A 19386-nucleotide genomic window follows, 5' to 3' on the forward strand; every position below is an offset into this window, starting at 1 on the left:
TCAGAAGCAAGTCTCATACCTACCTGAACTCTCTCTACCAGGAACAGCTTACCTTGCTTCTCTCAGGATTGCATGACACAGATGGGTCATTGTCACCATGTGATGAACTTTGTACAAAGAAAAACTCCATTAGTCTGCTCTATCTTTCCACCTGAGGAGCTCCAGGTCATAGCAACAATTCTTGCTCTTGCCCTGTATGTTTTACTCCATTGCAATTGTTATTCTAGCAGGTGTAGTAATTCAGAGCCTGGGAATGTCCTCCTATAAGATTTGTTCTGACAAAGACATTTCAGAGATTTCCATATCTTATAAATCAAGCTGCTGTCATGCCCTGTTTTTCTTCTTCAGTCTCTTTCTGGGGTAAGCATCGGCCAGCAGTTACTCCAGCCAACATCATCAAAATCAGGTGCTTTTTTTCAGTGACTGCACTTCCAAAGCAAACTCAAATATGTACAGATACATAAGAACAGGTTCAGGGACCTTGCAAGTAAATTATAAAAACATAAAACCCAAGCAGACACAAACAACCACGTTAATGCTTCAATGAGCTTCTGTATGTAGTTTTAACTCCAGGGTTCTTCCTACAAGTAAAACATGTACTGCTTTAGCCACAACATTATGGTTAGAGCAACACAAGCTCAAGTGAAAATCCAGGTATGATCTGAATAAAATGCTTTACTACATGGAAAACCATATTACTGAAAGACACAATTGAATAAGAAAGTTACATCCAAACTAGGCCTTGGAATAGTTCATATGGGGGAAGAAGTTAGTATGGTACCAGACTGTCTACACCAGGGCTGACATCTCAGACACAGCATGACATACACCTATGCTGCTTCCACTGGTCTCTTCTCCATCTCCTACTCCCCAGAAATAAGTCTGTGTGTCAATGACAGCATTTCTCTCTCTATCCATTTAGCTTTTGTAGTCACCACAAGAAGAAGCTTCTACATGAAGTATCTTGGAACAACGTCTAATTTCTAAACACGTAAATGAAATATAGTCTTTTAAAAATATGACTGTCAGTGAGCTTTCTTTAACATTGTTATATTAAGTGCAAATTCTTCAGTCCTTATTGGTACTCCATTTCCCTTATCTATCTTAAATTGCTAATCTATCCATTTCCTAGTATCCGAGCATATAGACATAAAACAACAACTCATTCTGTAATAGTGATTCTAAACCACAACTTACCAAATCCTTATCAAGCAAACACATCTAATTGCAGCCAGCCTGGCAGAATATCACACTGAAAAATGCTTCTGAATATATAACACCAGCAACAAGAGTCCAAACCAGCTACGTAGCCTGTTGAGTATCATGCGTGTGCGTTCACGTGAATTGCATCTGTAGTTTCATAGATGGTTTTTAATTTGTCAGTCATGTTAAGGAACCCTGCTACCCTTAAAATGCCCTTCTGTTTCCACCAAGGTTCTAAATTGCCAATCACTGATGGTTCCACCTGAAGGAAACAGGTCCTGTAAGTGCCAAAATATAAAAGCAGCTACATTTTCAAAATCTAGACTGTAATGATTTCCCCTTAATTAATGAGCAAATTTTCCATTAGTCCTTCAAGGGTTAGGGTTTTTTTGTTCTTTCTTATGTTAGTAGCTGTAGTATAAACACAAGGGATTAAACTGATTAAGTATTTCAGATTTCATTCCAAGAATTGACATGTATGTTTCCTTACCTGACTCTTTCATAGGACACAGTGCGCACTGCATGCCCCAGGCTTCACCGTATAGGCAACAGCACTCAGTATATGTAGTCTGCTTTCCAACCAGAGGTCGACTACAAACAAAATCATCACTTAGATGCTGCCAGCAAAGATCCTGGTAGACCTCAGTTTCTTCAGTTTGTTCTGATGGAGAAGACAGTGTTAGATCATTATCACAGCACTTATTTAAAAAAGATACTCACATAATGCAGAATTTTCTAAACTTTGATAAGAAGAATAACCTAGCTTTACAGACTTTGCTGAATACAAATTTAAGCTTGGAAGTCATGACCATTTTTAAGTCCCTGAGGCTGCTCACCCCTTGAGTGTTCAGCTCTGCAAAAATCTTCAAAGGTTCTGATTTGGCACTATTAGGCCAGTTTAAAAGCACGTTGGGTTGGACACCCAAGAAATAAAACTGCCTAAATCAGTAGTCGTTGCTGAATGCTTCACACTGACTCAGCTCTGCTCTCATGGAAGTTAACAGAGCTTGACAAAAAGCAGTGTTAGGACAGAGGTTTGGGGAACTCCATCCATGGACCAAATCTTCAAAAGTTGTTATTTTGCATTTCTTATATTGCCATCAGTGGCAGCTGAAAGAACTTTTACATGAGCTCAATGGGAGACGGGACAAATACTTGGAAGAGAGTACCATTAACTAAGCAGACAAACTACATCAGGCTCAGGAAATCCCCTGAGCTGAAAATAGCTAGAGGCTGAGAGAGTGCTGGAGAGGGCGAGGAGAAGTATTGTTTATCTGCTCTTCTGGTCTCTAGTCATCTCACTTACAGCTATTGTTAGAGACAGAATACTGCTGTGAACTACTGTCACATTCTTATGAACATTAACAAAAACATGTATTTTTGTTAAAGCTGGAATATTTCAGAGGCATACTAGTTCTGACAAAGATCTCAGCAGGAACAATTCCTAGTCCTAGCAATCTCTGATCACTGCTGATCAGAGGGAGAGGAACTGTAAACTTAATATTCCACTTGGAATGTACAATCCTCAGCACAATTGTTTTGTAAAGACATCTGCAAGGTTTTGATTTTGTTCCAACATAGAGTGAAAATTAAGTGTTGTCACAAAGCAAGGGTTTGTTTTGTCTGTCCGTATCTATTAACTGCATTTTTACATAATGCATTGCTGAGTACAGAACTGAAATGTAGCTCAAGAGTAAAACGGTGAGTTCTGAAAGTGCAAAGGTGATCAGAATTTAGATATCTATTCTACTAAGAACTTGCCAGAACACACAGTGAAGAGCAGCAGTGGGTCTCTGCAACCAGCTCCAAATTCTGCTGGCAGCAAAGGAACCAGCCTGCCCCCTCCTCCTCTGCATTAGGGAGGACATTGCCAGTAGTGATACCAGGCTTGAGCACTTTGTACTGGGTGAGAAGGTCACTGCTGTATCAGCCCCAATGTTGCATGACAGAAGACCCTTTGGGCTCTTGCATTTTCTTCATATCCTAGATGAGCCCAAAGGACAATCCTGCTCTTGGTTTGTTTAACTGAAGATTGAACAATAAAAGTGCTGTGGTTCTTTCACAGTTTCAGGCAAGAGGATGACCACATTACTCCTCAAAGTGTCAGTCATAATTTGGAGTGACTAAAGCAGGCATTCAGTCTGTATTCCCATTTCCTTTCACAGAAGCATCTTAGGAACAGTCACTGCAAGTTGCAGGGACCAGAGGTCTGGGTTTATGGCTATACAGTGCCAATATTAATCAAACCCATTGTAACATTTCTTTCAAACATGTATGTGGCATAGACAAAGCTGGGCAGACTGCACAATGCTCTGGATTTCTGAGACGTTTCTAAGAATCCCATAATATCTAACATTTGTTCTGAAGCCAGTGTCTACTGAAATTAAAAAAAAAAAAACATGCAAAAACCTTACTTTAACAGTGACGCTGCAGCCCACAGCTTGAAAATGTGAGCTTGACGTACCTTCAATATTAATCAATTGAAAGCACAGATACAATTTCAGCTATTTCTTCCTATAGCCTGTGTATTCCCTGGTTTGTTAGAAGCAGTCAGTCACTCCGAACTGACTCTGCAGAGTTAGCCCACAGCCAAACCCCAGCCTTCGCAAGACAGCAAGCAGGCTGTGCCTCATTACCTACGAGGCTGGACAAGGCAGACACAGAGCTGGTGAATCGGGGGGCTGAAGACTCCCCCAGCCCAAGCCTACTCTCATTAATACTTCCAGCAATCTCCTGTCTGCATTGGCAAATTGGAGTCCTGTGGAGTCCTACATCACGATGCCTTCTGGATCAACAGATGATGGTCCAAGCATTGCCTTCCAAAATCCTCCAAAAGAGCAGGCTCATCCAAGCACGACCCAGTTTAAGCTTACTGGGGTCTGTAGCCATGTCAGCACCACCTCACAGAGGTGTACTCACTTCAGTAATATGTATAATGGGTCATACCACTTGAATCTGCTGGTCTGATGCATCGCTTTTCTGTTGCGTCCAGAACCATTGGGTGTGTACAGAAACAGTTGTAAGATCCTTCTGTGTTAATGCACTGGCCATCAATACAGCTGTTTGGGTCCTGACATTCATCCGTGTCTTTAAAATGGAAGGAAATGTATCAAGGAGAGCCAGCACAAAGTAGTCGCATCGTGTTAATCGATGTTTATATTTGCCTATATTAGGAGCAGATTTCCCTGCATGCCTTCTGTTAATTACCACAAATACCAACTGCTGGCAGCAAAATCCTGCCTGTGCCAACGGAGAAGGACAGACAGATCAGCAGGATGCTGACCTCTAATCCTCAAGTACTAGAGAGGATCTGGATGAGGAGGCTTGCTGGGAGGGTTGGAGTGCCAGGCGTACCCTGCATCTGGCACAGCTGCAACTGCCTCCCACGTTCCTATCCCTTTAGGATAGTGCCAGCAGGCACTAGAGGTGGGCATACTCTGAGACTCTTCATGAGCTGGTCAAGAGAAGGGATCACCTTATCTAGCCACAGTAATTCTATTCCTTAGTTCGTCTTGGAAAGGAAAAGCAGAAATTTAGCTCAAAGGGAAGAGCAGGCCATTTTAGTTCAAATGAATTACATTAAATCCGCAAAACCCCCACCTTTTGTATAGAACAACCATAGAATCTCAAGGTGAAACACTCTCCTACTGCAGTTGCAAAAATTACTTCCTTTCACTATACTATTCTGCACATTATACATGGTTTTCTGGTTAAAAAGCAAAAGCCAGCATCACAGTTACAAATAATTTTCAGTTGAATACCAGAACCAAAGGAGTACAAGGTTGTGCAGACTAAAATTGGCTTATCAATGACCTGAACTGTAATTTCACATTGCATATGAACTCCTTGTGGACAATACCCATCCTTGAAAAAAAAACCAAACAACTATCTGTGTTAATTTGATTTATTATAGTAAAAGCAACGCATTTCCCAAATGAAAGGTGAGCTTCAACATACAGGCTTTCACTGCTCGCCCCATGTACAAAGAACAGAAGGCTAAATTGTACCTTGGCAGAGTGAAGCAGCAGCATACATACGAGGGAGCCTCCTCTGATCACTTTGTGCTGCTTGCATAAAGGCTGGTAGCAGCTCTAGACTATGCATTCAAAAGAGCACAAGGGGCTGTTTTGGAGATGCAAACTCCTGGGATAAATTTGCTGAAAAAGGAAGCAAATACAGCAAACCCAGCTCTACATGCTGTCACCGTGTCAGCCAGAATTGCTGCCCAGCCAAGCAAAAGGGAAGGGAAACGACCCAATGTGTCTTAAAAAGCTGCTACAGGAGTTCGAAGACCCAGTGTTCCTCTCCTTGCTAGGAATACAGTAGTTCTGATGGGAATCCTGCCATACGAGTCTGCTTGTTTTGCCCATCTGCATACCATAATAGTGACAAGACCACTTTAAATAAACTTACCAAAGCACTGGAGCTTAACAGGGTCATAGTATGTGCCTTGTTTGCAGTAGCACTCGTAACCTGGCTGCGTATTCAAACAGAAGCCATTTTTACAGATTTCTTGTCCAAAGAGTTGGCATTCATCAGCATCTGGGGAGAAAACATTAAAGGCTGTGTTACCATAATTATTACGAGGCCACGCAGAGGAGCAAGATGGAATAAAGCCTATACACTTCTCTGTTCAACCAAACTTTACTTTAAACAAAGGGCCCCAGGAGCACAGATATCCACAGGAAAAAAAACGCTAGTGCGGAACAGGCTATGGTGTCCTTGTAGCCAGAATGGGAAAGGGAAAACTGGTGGACCGTGACTTTCCCTTTGCCTTGTCAGAATAAGTCCTGTGGCATGCAAACTGGAAGGATCTGCAGCTCCCTTTCCTTTCCTTTGGTACCACATTGTTTAGCTTGCTTAGCTAAGCTTTGCTTAGCTCCAAGCAAAACAAATGAAGAATATGGCCTGCATTTTGCAATATAATTTGCTTTACCCCAGGGATTCCCACCATGGATCTAATTTAATTGCCTCATCTAACTGCAAAACTAAGCAGTAACACTTATGGATGGACTTTGCAACTGCTCTCCTCTCCACACAGTCTGGTGACTGTGCTGTGCATGGCAGGGATTCTTCATATCTGCACTGCTTGTGACTTCGTTTGTCAAAGCTATACACACAACTTCTGTGGAGACTTCCCACCAGGTGGGAGCAATTGTGTCTGTTGCTAAATATAAGGCTGCAACTACAATAGACCTAGTGACAGGAGACAAAGAGAATCTACCACACCCTCAAATGAGGCTAAATGTTTTCAGGGAGGTTTCACAGAAAATATATGCCAGCTCATACATAGCTTTTCATAGCTGTACACATTTTTTCTCCAGTCTTGTATTTATGCATTTGTTACTGTTGGAATTCCATTCACTTCCTTTTTTTCCAATGCACTTTTCATATGCTAGACCTACCTAGAATAGTCTGTTAAAGCTAGGCTGGTATTAAAAATGGCAATAAAAAGCACAATGTAAAGTAGGTGATTCTCCATACCAATTGTCTTAATCCACTGTCTTCTATAGATTTACTCCCCATTTACTCTGGGGCAACACAGACTTTAGCCCAAAGCTGTCATTTCCGGCTGTACAGCAGTTTTAAAGGTGAATTATTCAAATGATTACTTTTTCCAGAAGAACTGAAAGTGCTATAAAACTGTTTATTTTTACAGCCACTCTTCCTGCCACTAAGTGGCCTCAAACATTAAACGTTTTAAGTCTGACTGTTTAGCAGCAAGAACAATGCAAAGATTAATAAGAAATGTCATGTACATGTCTGTCTTTCTGGTGGAACATGGATTTGTGTCTGGAGAAACATGGGAAAGCCTGGGGGTAGAGTCAAGGAAGGCTAGCTGAGTATATTCACTTCTGACAGATAATGCCAATCAAGAAAATAGGGGTTGCTCCTACAAGCCGAGGCTTGTGCACAAAAGCAACAGGAACATATGAGTTAGTGTAACAAAGAAAGATCACATTACTAAAAGTACTTATCCCTTTATTGGTTGTCCTTTGTGCCATTCCTAAGGTTATTACAAAATAAACTTATTGAAAACAAAAAATAGTCTTATTATGGCAAGGATTCGTGGAAGATATTTCTAGATGAACTATTTCCCCACTTTGATATTTATGGCAGCTGGAGATATCATCAACCCTGAGGTGGCACAACAAAAACAATGCAGATTTTCCGAGACACATTTGGACGTACTGTGCACACAGCATGTCCCAAATCTACATTGCAAAGATATGCAGAAGTCTTAGATCTACAAAGATAAACAACATGCTTAAACAATCCCTGAACAATAATACTCTCAGAGAGTATTAGGTCCTTTAAGATGAGCTCTGTGACAGTGTTCTGACTTGTCTTGATGTAAACTGTCAGTCTGTTCAACACTGGTCCCTGCTACCATCAGTCTCGGGTCTGGATTCACCCCATGGCAATTTATTCTTTACTTCAAGTTGGTGGACAAAGCAACACCTCCAGAGAGTCTTACGTGGGGTACCCCATTTGAACGTCCACATTAGTCTGAATGTGGGTATTAGTGCCTTATAACTTTTAGTATCTTTTCCATGTCCCATGTACTTTCCAGTTGCAAAGAAAAACCTGCTGAGGATAACACAAAAAAATATTAGTAGGACAGAGAACCAAACTCAACTGTGGTCTACTCACTAACTTGACAGGAAAATGGACCAAGTAGTGTCCTACTCAGTGAGGAAGGACAATTTGAAAGAGTACACAAAACAATCGTTAGGAAAAAACCCAAAAATATTTCAAGTCCCACCAATTTTTGTCATCTCTCAGAATTAGGTCTGACAGATTAGTGGTTTAGCTAGAAGCAGCTCTGACAAATGCATACCTATTAGCCATGTGATACCACGCCTCTATTAAGGTCTTTAAAAAATAGTAAATTTTACTGCATTTTTATGTGATATGAACACACAGTGCTTTCTACACTTAGTTCTTGATTTAGAAAACAAGAATTCCAGTATTAAAAAAAATACATAAAATGCGTGCTTCTCTAAAGATCCTGTAGCTGCTGTGGAACCCAAAGATAATACGTTGACTTCATTTTAGCTAACACAAATGCAGTGTGTTTATGCCAAGAAAATTAATCTCACAAATTATTAATGTTGATGGCTACTTCTCAAACTTGAAAAGGAATTTCACTGATCTCACTTTTCCTTCTTAGTGCTGCCAACTCCGTCCTGCCCACAGCCTCTTTCTGTCACTCATATTTCTCTACAATCTTTTGTTCAAGAATTACTTCATGAAGTTCTGTAACGAAAATATCATTGCTGAACTTCTCTTTGGTTTTTATATTCATTCTCACTTGTAGGTCTAATGTTTAGCAGAACTTTTATTCTCTCTCCCAACTCCCCATACATTTATTTACAAATTTAAGGTGGCTTTGTATTTCATATGTAAATGACTATTTGAGGTTTGTGGTCTCAGCACCTACTCTCACGATATATAGCACTTAGTATAAATTAAACCAGAATATTACAGAGACTGTATAACTGACATTCTTCATCTGTCAAATGATGATTTTCAGTAATGTTTCATATCACAAGCTGCTTTTGTCACCTAATAAAATTTGAATTAGTATGTTTACATTGCTGGCTGACATTTCTAGTCAATCAGCTACCGGAACTTTGTATTAAACTTAATACAAGTCAGCACTGACCTTTGTAATTCTGAGCAAGAAGCCCGTAAGGTGATTCTCCAGATGGAATGAAACCTTTTCCTTCAGGACACAAATCAGTAAATTCAGCTAGGGGAGAGAGAAAACAGAAAATTATGTCGTTAAGAAAAAGTTACTCACGTATGTGTTACAGATGTGTTTCAGGGTATTTTGAGAAATCTGAGGCGACGTTTTGCCTTATTCACATCTATCAGGCAATCATGCACAGCTTTAGCTAAAAAGCGGATGCTAACACTACAGCCCAACTTTCCCCTGCTCTCAGTTTGCAGAGTTAACTTTAAAAAAACCTAGCTAGTGTACCCACAGCATCACAGAGCTCCGTGCAAACTAATTTCTCTTGCTACTTGGCAGGAGAATGTAGTCCTTACTGGGTTTCATGGTGCACTGCAGTTATAACAATACCAGTAGCCAAATTATCTTAATTAAAGCTAGCGTAGGCCTCTCTGAGCTATATTGCAAGCTGCAATCTAGACATACCCCAACTGAGATACAACCCCCTGTCCACATTCTTCAGTCCTTATACAGGAAAAACACTAATTGACTGCAACAGGAGAACATGGTGTGGATTACAGAGAGAAATTATTTAAAGTGTCTTGGAGATTATACAGAATCAAATAAACCTATCCAAGCAGAGAGGCTCTTTTTGTAATGCGTTTCATTTCAGTTTCACTGATTCTAAAGTATAGTTAAAACAGGAATTAAACATGATGATACATTTGCATGAAAAGTAATCTTTAGTGTTTAATCTCAAAAAGTTTACATGTTCTCTCTCTTACATGATTTCTTCCAGCTGGATTTTGAATTTCAGCCATCACTGTTTATGCTTCAAGTACCGTTTTCAATATTTGTGACAAATATCATATGGCTATGTTTTTCTAATTTAATATTTAGAGGTTAAACAATGGTCTGCAGACAACATGATTAACTGAATTGTTAAGTAAGTAGCAAAATGTAAAACTAATGTCAAAATATGTATCAGTAATTCATAGAGATGTAGAAACAACATTACAAAGAGTATCTGCAGACTCCAGACCACTGTAATGCTTACCTTTGTTTTCCAGCTCATGGGAAAAATCTAACGTCTTACCATAGCATCTGGAAAAAGCTTCTGTGAGAATCCATCTTTGTTTAAAATCAGTTGGAAATAATGCTATTCAGTAACAGGCTGGTTTTATCCCTAGTGTAACTGCAGTGTAGCCAACAGATTTGCACCAGGTATGAATTATTCCTATTAACTTTTCCTCCATGGAACTCTCCCATGGGTAAGTCATGACTAAATACTACAGAATATGGAATTTAATGGGGCGGCCTTCTCTGAAGGCAAAGCACACTACTGTTAACATAAGCACAATGCTTCACAAGTTTGCAAAGGGACAGAAGGCCTCCTCTTACCAGTTCCAAAGACAGGGCATGGGAAGATTTCACAGTTATCACCCCAGCCAGCACCCAAGGTACAGCAGCATTCTTGTTTGGTTACATTGGACGTAAGCACATTGTCACAGAAATTAGCATCGTTCAGATTGTAGTAGCACTCCTTCTTTCCATCTTCATGTTGATCAGCCTCTATTGGTAATTCTAAAGGTGAAAAAAAACCATAAATCACCTAAGATGACGTGTGAAATGAGTCAGTTTTACAGGATAATCAGGAGAGCCACAGTACCACAATTTCAGCAGAGTGAAGAGCAGCATTGTCAGGCAGGAAAGAAAATGGTTAAGTACAACTTTTGGTTTAAATTCTTTGTTCGTAGGAAGAATGATGGAAGTTTATAACCTTCCCTTGGCTTTTTCAGACCTGTTCTCCAACTTGGCCACAAAGGGGTTCTTCACATTTGCACTTCTTTCATTTTTAAGCAATGCATGAACTACCTGCTCTCATGCTCAGCTATCTAACTACCATGCTCAACTAGGGACATGGTGCTTTTCACCTGTGAATCTGGAAGCTCTTCACAGAGATAAGCAAACATCATGACTTCCTTTTACCGACAAAGGAGCTAAGGCACAAACTGAAAAGGCCTGATTTTCAAAAGAATGCACATTTTCAGCCCCCTTTAATTTCACTGGGAAAAAAAGCACATTCCACACTTGAAAACAGGGCCCTTTATGATTTTTGCAAAAGTAACTGACTGACTCCATAGTAAGCAGAGAAATATAATGCTGATGTCAAGTTAACTAACTCTGTGCTTTACTTTAAAATAGGCATCCAGCCAAGAAGTCGGATTTTCTGCCTTTAACAGAGAGGGCGTCCTCTCACAATATTTCTAAAGACGGGAGGCAAAATAGTCTCTCCCATAGATCCAATAGAAAACCCTATTAATAGTTAAAGACCTTCCTAAAGCAACGCACTCCTAAAGTACACCAAGAAGCAAGATTGAAAATACCTAGTTAAAGCTTCTGTGTTTGCAGAACTCTGTCTATCTAACCTTGCACTTCCACAAAAATTCTCATCAAGAGCTCAGAAGTGGGAACCGTCACATAAAAATGGTACTCACACTTGATCAATATGAAAAACTTTTCACAGGCCATCCATAAGGTAACCAAGTTCTAAAATTACAAATGCTCACATTTATTAATCAAAATCAAAACTTTGTTCAGGAACTTAAGATAGATAAATCTTGGGGTGACTAGTTTATTTCCTTTTCATCTTAGGAAATTCTTTATGCTTAGTATATGCTTAATGAATGTTTAATTTTTTTAATTCACACAATCTACTAAAAATGACTGCACGTTAGCTGATTTTCCATTCTTTGAGATTACATTCATTTCTACTCAGGCACGTGCCGAGCATGAGACATTTCTTAAGTAACGTGTGTATCCAGGCAGGAATCAAAACCTTATTTTATACCTGAGTGACAGTGCATTCAAAATGCTAGAAGACTAATAAGACCCAAAGAGTTGTGGGCAATAAACTACCTTTGTTTGCCTTGCAATTTTTTTTCCAAGAAAAAGTTTAAGGCTGGCCCACTTACAAGTATCTGTGTACCTGCGAGAGCCACGTTCACTTGACCACCTTATCTGTCTGCCTCTCCCTCTGGTTGCCTCTTGAAGGTCAAGCTCAGCCTCTTAATGCCAGTTATAGGATGGATTTTCTTCTAGTTCCATCCACTTAAAATATAATGGCTGTGAGGTGGGAGCTTGAAGACAGTGGTTGTCCAACAAATGCTGAAGGAAGTAAATGAACTCCAGCTCTCATTACCCCTCAAGCCTGTTGTCCCTGTCCACCTACATTTCCCTAAGCAGATGGGGTAAGGCAACTTCACTGAGCATGCAAATACTAGATCTGTTTTGACAAAAGAAGGTTTAAAAATGCCAGCATGGATTGCCTATTATTGCACTTTAATAGTATGAACGTGTGTAATAGTTCTTTTGGCTTCTCATTCCAAACAGACAATTGGATTTATTCCTGTTTTCCTCAGAAAAGTGACTATTTCTGTTCTGGGAGGTTGAGGGGCTGGCAGACAACTCTATTCAAATTTAGTACAGTGTTGCCACCTACAAGGCAAACTTTCCTTTGCTGTTTTGCCAATATAAAGGAAACACCCAGCTGAATGCTTATTTCATCTTTGTTAGTTTAGTCTGTGGTTTCCCCTCATCAGATAATTACAATTTTCCATAATGTGCAGAATTTCATAAAGTGCGGTGGTTTTGCGGTATCAGCTGCTATCCAATAGGAACTACGTTAAGACTATCATGTGTCACAGAAACGCAACTGAACTAAATCTGTTATTCCAAGGTGAGAGCGCACTACTACAGCCACCAAACTATACATTTTCCTTGGCCATTTGCCATCTGGTCTAACTAAATCAAGGCCAAATCTTCAACGGGAGAAAAAGCATGGCAGTTTTCACGCTGTTTACCAGAGAAAGAACACCAGAAGCTGCCCTGGGAGGAAGGGGAGACAATCTCATCATGTCATTGTTTATTCCCATTTTACATATGATGTATTGGTCTCTCCTCCCATTATCTGTTCAGCAGCTTTAAAGTCTGTTGTTTACACAGCTGTGACTGAGGGTTAGTCAAGCAGGCATGAATGTTTGGAAAGCAAATGAGACACAAATCTTTCTCTTTTTTTTTTTTTTAAAGCCAAGACTAGTCTGTGTCTACAAGGTTTGTAATTTCTCTCTCATACATTAACCATTTAGTAAACAGGCTGGTTTTGAAAGTGACTTCATGAGGTATGTGTGGAAAGGTACTGCAGCATTTTCCCGTGCAACCAGGAATGGAGGCTGCACCACTGGGCATTGCTCTGCTGCCTCAGCCATCTTACTTGTTTTCATTCCTCCTTCATAAAACAAACTCCTGTAAGCCTGAATCTTTCTCACAAGATTTTGCAAAGGTTTGTCAGTCAGTTGTTAATGATATTTCACAGGCAACTTCTTGAGTGCTGCTGAGTGCTACATTCACTGATCCAAATACTTGTAGCAATTAGATCACAGGTATTTCAACCTTGTTTACAAGTCTGAACGACCAGGTGTGATAGGAGAAAATAGCCACAGCCTTGTAAGCTGTAGAGACTGCATCCTGGCACTACAGCCAGTTATTCTAAAGCTTTCCAGCAGTTAGCTCAGCCTGCCTAACAACAAAATAAGAAGAATACCAAAGTTTGTATTCTGGAGGGGAAAAAAAGCTGTGCGAGTAAATCCCTTCTTTTCTTGTACTCCTTGCTGCTCCTTATAGTTGGCTTGTTCCTTTCTCCAAAGTGGATCAGTGTAGAAATCTGGAGGCAACTTAAGAATTCTAAACTCATTTTTAATGAGCGTATTTCCAGTAGTATTTGCAACACCTAAAACACCTGATAACAAAAGCTCACAAATCCAGTATGATGGACTACTAGGGAAAAACAGGACAAAAGATGGAGTAAAACAGGCAAGGGCACTCAAAAAGGGACTCGAAGAGACTGACGACAATTCCGTTTTTTTGTTGTTGTTGTTTTTCTGCTTTCCCAACTACCTTTTCTGAGGACTTACATTCGTACTAGATAATGTTAAGAGGATATTGTTCTATACAAATTTTGTTTTTAATCATACGCTCCCTTAAACATTGTCCAATTAGTATGTAATGGATGTTAGTAAAAATTTGAACAAAAAATAAAAGACTCAGACCATAGACTTGATTCCATATCACATTTCATTGTTACAGTACCGCAAACAAGAGATTCTTTACTCTTAACTGCTGTAACTGTTCATTATCACTGCCAAGGCTGTTGGCATATAAAATTTAGAAGGTGTTTCTGCTATATATTCACTGATCGCATATTCCATCCTAGATACGCCTCTTCTCACTCATGCACACGCTTTCAAGAAAAAAGACAAATTTTTCTGTTGTAGTTAAAGCAACACCAGCATTTTAACCAACTTTACCTGTCCATTAGTTACATATGCAGTGGAAATCTTGCCAAACATGAAAAAAATCCACCGACATTTTACCTGGTGAGGTACGGAAGCGACACTGTCCGGTCATTGGATCATACTCCTGGTTTTCATCAGAGCACAGGCACAGGAAAGAACCATCAACGTTCTCACAGAGGGCTTCGCCACATACTCCACTCAGCATTTCACATTCATTCACATCTGCAGAAAAAAGCCAAAATATAAATAATCTCAGACCCATTACTGACAGTTTGTTCTTTTATCTCCTGTATCTGTGCCAATATTGTCTGCCAGATTACAGATGTGATCTCTGGGGAAGGATTAAAGACTCACTAATACCTAAGTGGATTCATAAACAAGTAGTCAGTCCTTTGAAACAAAGGCCTCTGAAAACCACAGTACAATTTATGGACTATGGTGCTGACTAGGTGCTGCTTGTAGACCAAAACACCAGCTTTCTTTTTTCTTTTATTTATTTATTTATTTATTTATTTCTCATTTTTAAATACTTGCTTTTCTTTGTACCCTTTTCTTGGGATTTAAGATTTAGATTAATTTCATTTGTTTTCTTAAACACCTGGTGTAATCAAACTTGTTCTCTTTATTATCAAACTTTCACTGAATTCAAGGAGCAAAATGAGTAGGTCAGTGCAATTCAGACTGTGCTATGAAAAGAGAATTTCCCTTTCTCCTCAAAATCCCATTTTCCTCAAGAACATCCACTGAACAGTGAATTCTCCAGCCGCACTGCCACCACGTGCCTTTCATATCACAGTACGCTAGGGATTGGAAGGGACCTCAAAAGATCATCTAGTCCAGTTCCCCTGTCGGAGCAGGAACACCTAGATGAGGTTGCACAGGAAGGCGTCCAGGCGAGTTTTGAACGTCTCCAGAGAAGGAGACTCCACCACCTCCCTGGGCAGCCTGTTCCATATGCATGGCCTCACAGGCTGCTCTGGAACCCACAAGGGTTCCGCCCAGGTCACCCCGGCAGGCCCCTGCCGAACAGTGCAGATTTCCTCTCCCTCAAACCCCCCCCATATTTTAAAACTTGATTTCCATATATCTGCTAACTAGTCTACCCTGAAATACTTTTTTGTTTGGTAGGAGAGTTGTCTGCTGTTTAAACAAGGCTTACCAAATATTGTCAGAATCATTTAACTTCACTTTCTTTTCAGTTATGTATGTTCAGACATTTCTATAATTAAGTGTGGTCTAAAGTATAACTTGTGAGGCAATGTTTTGTCCTTCTTACCTCTGATCCAGCAAGAATGAAAATCTAGTCATATGACTGTTGATTTTTGTCTATTTTTATACAAATATGCATTTTAACTTATGGTTTGGGTCAGTACTTTTAAAATGTACTTAGATTTTTCTTCATCTTTTTGCTGGATTCCTATCATAAGGAATAAGTCTTCTGTGGGGAATGTTGCCCGGTGAGGAACTAGAGACTTACCTTTTTCCTAGGATTGTTTTGGTAGATAACTGGCATCAAAACTTATAGAAATATTGTATATTATATAGCGTACACAAGAAAAAAAAATAGGACATTATTTCATGGTGCAGAATCACTTAACTGGCAACTCAAAATTAAATTTAGTTTCACATCACCTTTTGCCCTTTTTTTTTTCCCTTTCTTTGCTTCATTTGTTTTAATCTATGAAAAGTCACTGTATGCAAAAAAATACATTGGTATGTTGCCAACTAAGTGCCAAATGGCATAAAGAATTTTGTAATAAAACAATTTAATATATTAGAAAACACATACAAACACTTCTGTAGAACTTCTAACTCCTCCTCCTCTCCGTTATTCCATTTAGGTCCCTGTTCCTGGTAAATGTGTTTCATCCAGAGTCTGGCTTGAAGAAATTGCTTAATGAATACCTTTCCTTGATCCAGTATTAATTTTATATTAGAAACTTGTGCTGCCTCAGATGGTTCTCAAGTCCAACCATCACTATTAACAACAGATCTGGAAACCTATTACTCACAAGAGAAATGTGCAGTATTTACACAATTACAAAAATTTCGCATCCCTTCATGGCGATAGGTGTCTTTCCTGGAGCTCGAAGCCAATATTAAAATCTGCTCAAATAGGATGTGCCTAGGGAGGTGTGCCAGCTGATTCAGACTGGCTGTACCACATGCCAGATGTTATTTCCTGTAGGGGGTGGTACAGAGTTCTGGTTATTTAGCTAAGATACTAAACAGATGTGGCATTTAAATAGGCTAACATATTAAATTGGATCTATTATGATTTCTATTTGTGAATGGTCCTGATGTGCAGAAATAGTGGGTTTTCTTGGGTTTTTTAAAGAGATAAAATGAGTGGCTCAGCTTATTTGCTGTTGGTTTCCATTCAATCTCAATAACAGGTTCTCATTAAACAGATATACAGCTAAGTTTCCACCTGGCACAAAGTTCACCAAGTGAAGCACAGCTCAACCTTATTTTGCTAGTAAGTGGTAAAACTTTTAACAAAAATTTTTGTGAAGAAATGCATTTTGCTTTTATGCTGCTTCTTGCTCACTAGAACCTTGCTGGAATGACTACTTGCATCTAAGAACTCACCTGTACACCCTCGCCCATCCTGCGAGTCCTGATACCCTTGGTAACAGAGGCAGCGGTAGGAGCCGTCCATATTTTCACAGAAGCCGTGACTGCCACATACTGTGCCATTCTCACATTCATCAACATCTGCAAGGAAGAATTTTAATATCAGGCAGGCTGTGTGACAATCAAAGGCAGACATTCATGAAGGGTGCAGAAAAAAAACACAGATGAGCCAATTTTGCAAACAGATGCAGCAATGTCCCTCTATACATTGGGAAGGAAAACACAAAGGGCAAGACAAAAATGTAATGTAATCACACGTGCAATTTAAGAAATTGTTTCAGTGCTAACTTCACAGGAAATATCTTATGTCAGACAACAGTTATGGTCAACTGGCTCCCATCTGTTTCACCAAACCTCCCAATCCATGATGCTACACACCACAGAATAAGACATAGTTTAAATATGACCATCTCTCTGACTTTCTTACAGATTCTGACAGTGTAGAACAATCAGTCAACAACATGTGTGAAACAACCCCTGTGCCTACAAGAAGAGTTCAAGGGCATGGTTGCATCCATTGTGCAGAAGTGCTGCACAGGTCTCATTCTGGCTCTCAGCACGGAAAATAATTTCATGGTGTACGTATGTGTAAGTGGTAAATATCTGTGGACTAAGCCTTCTGGCTTTAATCCTGTAAGTTTACACATATGAATAATCTTACTCAGGTAGGCGAAGTAATTACAATGCCTGCATGCTTTCTGTACTGGCCTTTTTCATTTGTAGTTCCCGTTTGCTGGCCTTACAAGTAAGAGTCACGGCATGAGTCTCTTTTTTGACTCAGCTGCCCATCAGCCTATAATGAAGCAGAGCCACTTGTGGCAGAATGTGGTTTATTTTTGTAAGTGTATTACAAGTGCTGGAATGTATTATTTTTATCTTCACTCAAAGACCTAAACTCAAGGCCCTGACCATTTGTGGTCATTAAAGATGTCATGGTGTGTTTTTCAGGAGGAAGAACTTAACTGAAACAGGGAACCTGCCAGGATACTAGGATTAGTACCTTATGGCTTTTAAATTCCTCTGCAGTTAGAAGAAGAGAAGTTATTGCTATACTTCTTTCCTAGAAACCATTATGACTGTTAAGTAAGGTTGCTGTCTGCTTGGAATTACCTTCTCCGCTGTGCCTCAGGGGAAATTACATTTTAAATGATGAATAAAGTTATTTGCTTTTGATATATCTGAATACTAGTTACTATCATTAATTCTGCTCATTAGATTAGACTTTCATGTGACAGAACCTACCATTATTCTACCTCCAGTGAAGGCCTTCAGGCACTCACTGAACTAAAGGGCTGGTGGGACCAAATCCTGCATTGCCACTGAGAGAGGGCTGCTCTGAACAGGTGAGCAGCACTGCTGCTTGGTGTCTTTCTGAAAGGAGAGAGTAGGGCTCAAATGCCATCCTGTCTACTCCTCCAGCTGTTCACAGCTGTGTCAAACAAAGATGCACCTTGTTCTTCTTGTGACAGTGCTCATTGAACAAGAAGATTTTGACTTTTAAATTGTGTCTTACACTCAGCTGAATGGGAATTCTTGGTCTTTGAACCACGTGGTCACAGCTCCCCAGGCTACCCAAATTTGACCAGCACATCATTACCATCCACACATTCCCTAACAGGTTACTTGTCCTGCATCCTTCTCGCTCCTCAGGTGCCCAAATTCATCCCCACATGCTTCTGTCTGCCTCAGGGAGAGGTCTTTTGTGGTCTTGAAAAGCAGCCTTTCCTATTTGCTGTGGTTGGGACTTGAACAGGTTTAGAACTGCATATAAATTTTTATGGTCAGAAAAGACTATCCACATCATGTAGCCTGGCCTCTTAAATAGGTTAAAAAACAGTCTCTGGCAAATTTTGTGAGTAAATTGTGGAATTCTAACATCTTTTCCAGAAAGGCATCTAATTTCACTTTAGGATGCTTAAGTGCTGGAAAAATTACCTCTTCTACTAAACTGATCCACTGGTCAACAACCTTCAATTAAAACATAAAATTAATGCAAAAACTGTATGCACTACATACACTGAAATCTAGGAGATGTGAGTACAATTGATAATCGTAAAAACCCCAAAGTACTTGCAGATGGAACTGGCAGAATAATTTACTTCACAGAATCACAGAATTTTCAGAGTTGGAAGGGACCTCTAGAGATCATCTAGTCCAACTCCCCTGCTAGAGCAGGATTGCCTAGAGCACACTACGCAGGACTGCATCCAGGCGGGTCTTGAAAATCTTCAGAGAAGGGGACTCCACAACCTCCCTGGGCAGCCTGTGCCAGTGCTCTGTCACCCCTCACCGTAAAGAACTGTTTCTGTGTATTTGAACGGAACATCCTGTGTTCTAACTTGTGCCCCTTACCCCTCGTCCTGTCACTGGGAACCACTGAAAAGAGCCTGGCTCCATCCTCCTTCAACCCACCCTTTAGATACTTGTATGCCATAATAAGGTCCCCCCTCAGCCTTCTCTTCTCCAGGCTAAAGAGTCCCAGCTCTCTCAGCCTTTCCTCATAAGGGAGATGCT

General features: G+C 40.0%; 1 protein-coding gene across 1 annotated transcript in view; it reads right to left on the reverse strand.

Moving 5' to 3' along the window:
* LTBP1 (latent transforming growth factor beta binding protein 1) overlaps positions 1 to 19386 on the reverse strand; it is a gene marked incomplete at its 5' end in the record, with an annotated part of 207046 nt that overhangs the window by 15480 nt on the left and 172180 nt on the right. The window contains 7 exons of the mRNA XM_082480509.1: positions 1694 to 1864; positions 4150 to 4290; positions 5617 to 5745; positions 8873 to 8959; positions 10283 to 10465; positions 14314 to 14457; positions 16828 to 16953. Of these exons, the coding sequence (XP_082336635.1) occupies positions 1694 to 1864; positions 4150 to 4290; positions 5617 to 5745; positions 8873 to 8959; positions 10283 to 10465; positions 14314 to 14457; positions 16828 to 16953 (981 nt within the window). The remainder of the gene's footprint in view (positions 1 to 1693; positions 1865 to 4149; positions 4291 to 5616; positions 5746 to 8872; positions 8960 to 10282; positions 10466 to 14313; positions 14458 to 16827; positions 16954 to 19386) is intronic.

Source organism: Vanellus vanellus, assembly GCF_965231255.1.
Source record: "Vanellus vanellus genome assembly, chromosome: 3".
In the NCBI taxonomy this organism is placed as follows: Eukaryota; Metazoa; Chordata; class Aves; order Charadriiformes; family Charadriidae; genus Vanellus; species Vanellus vanellus.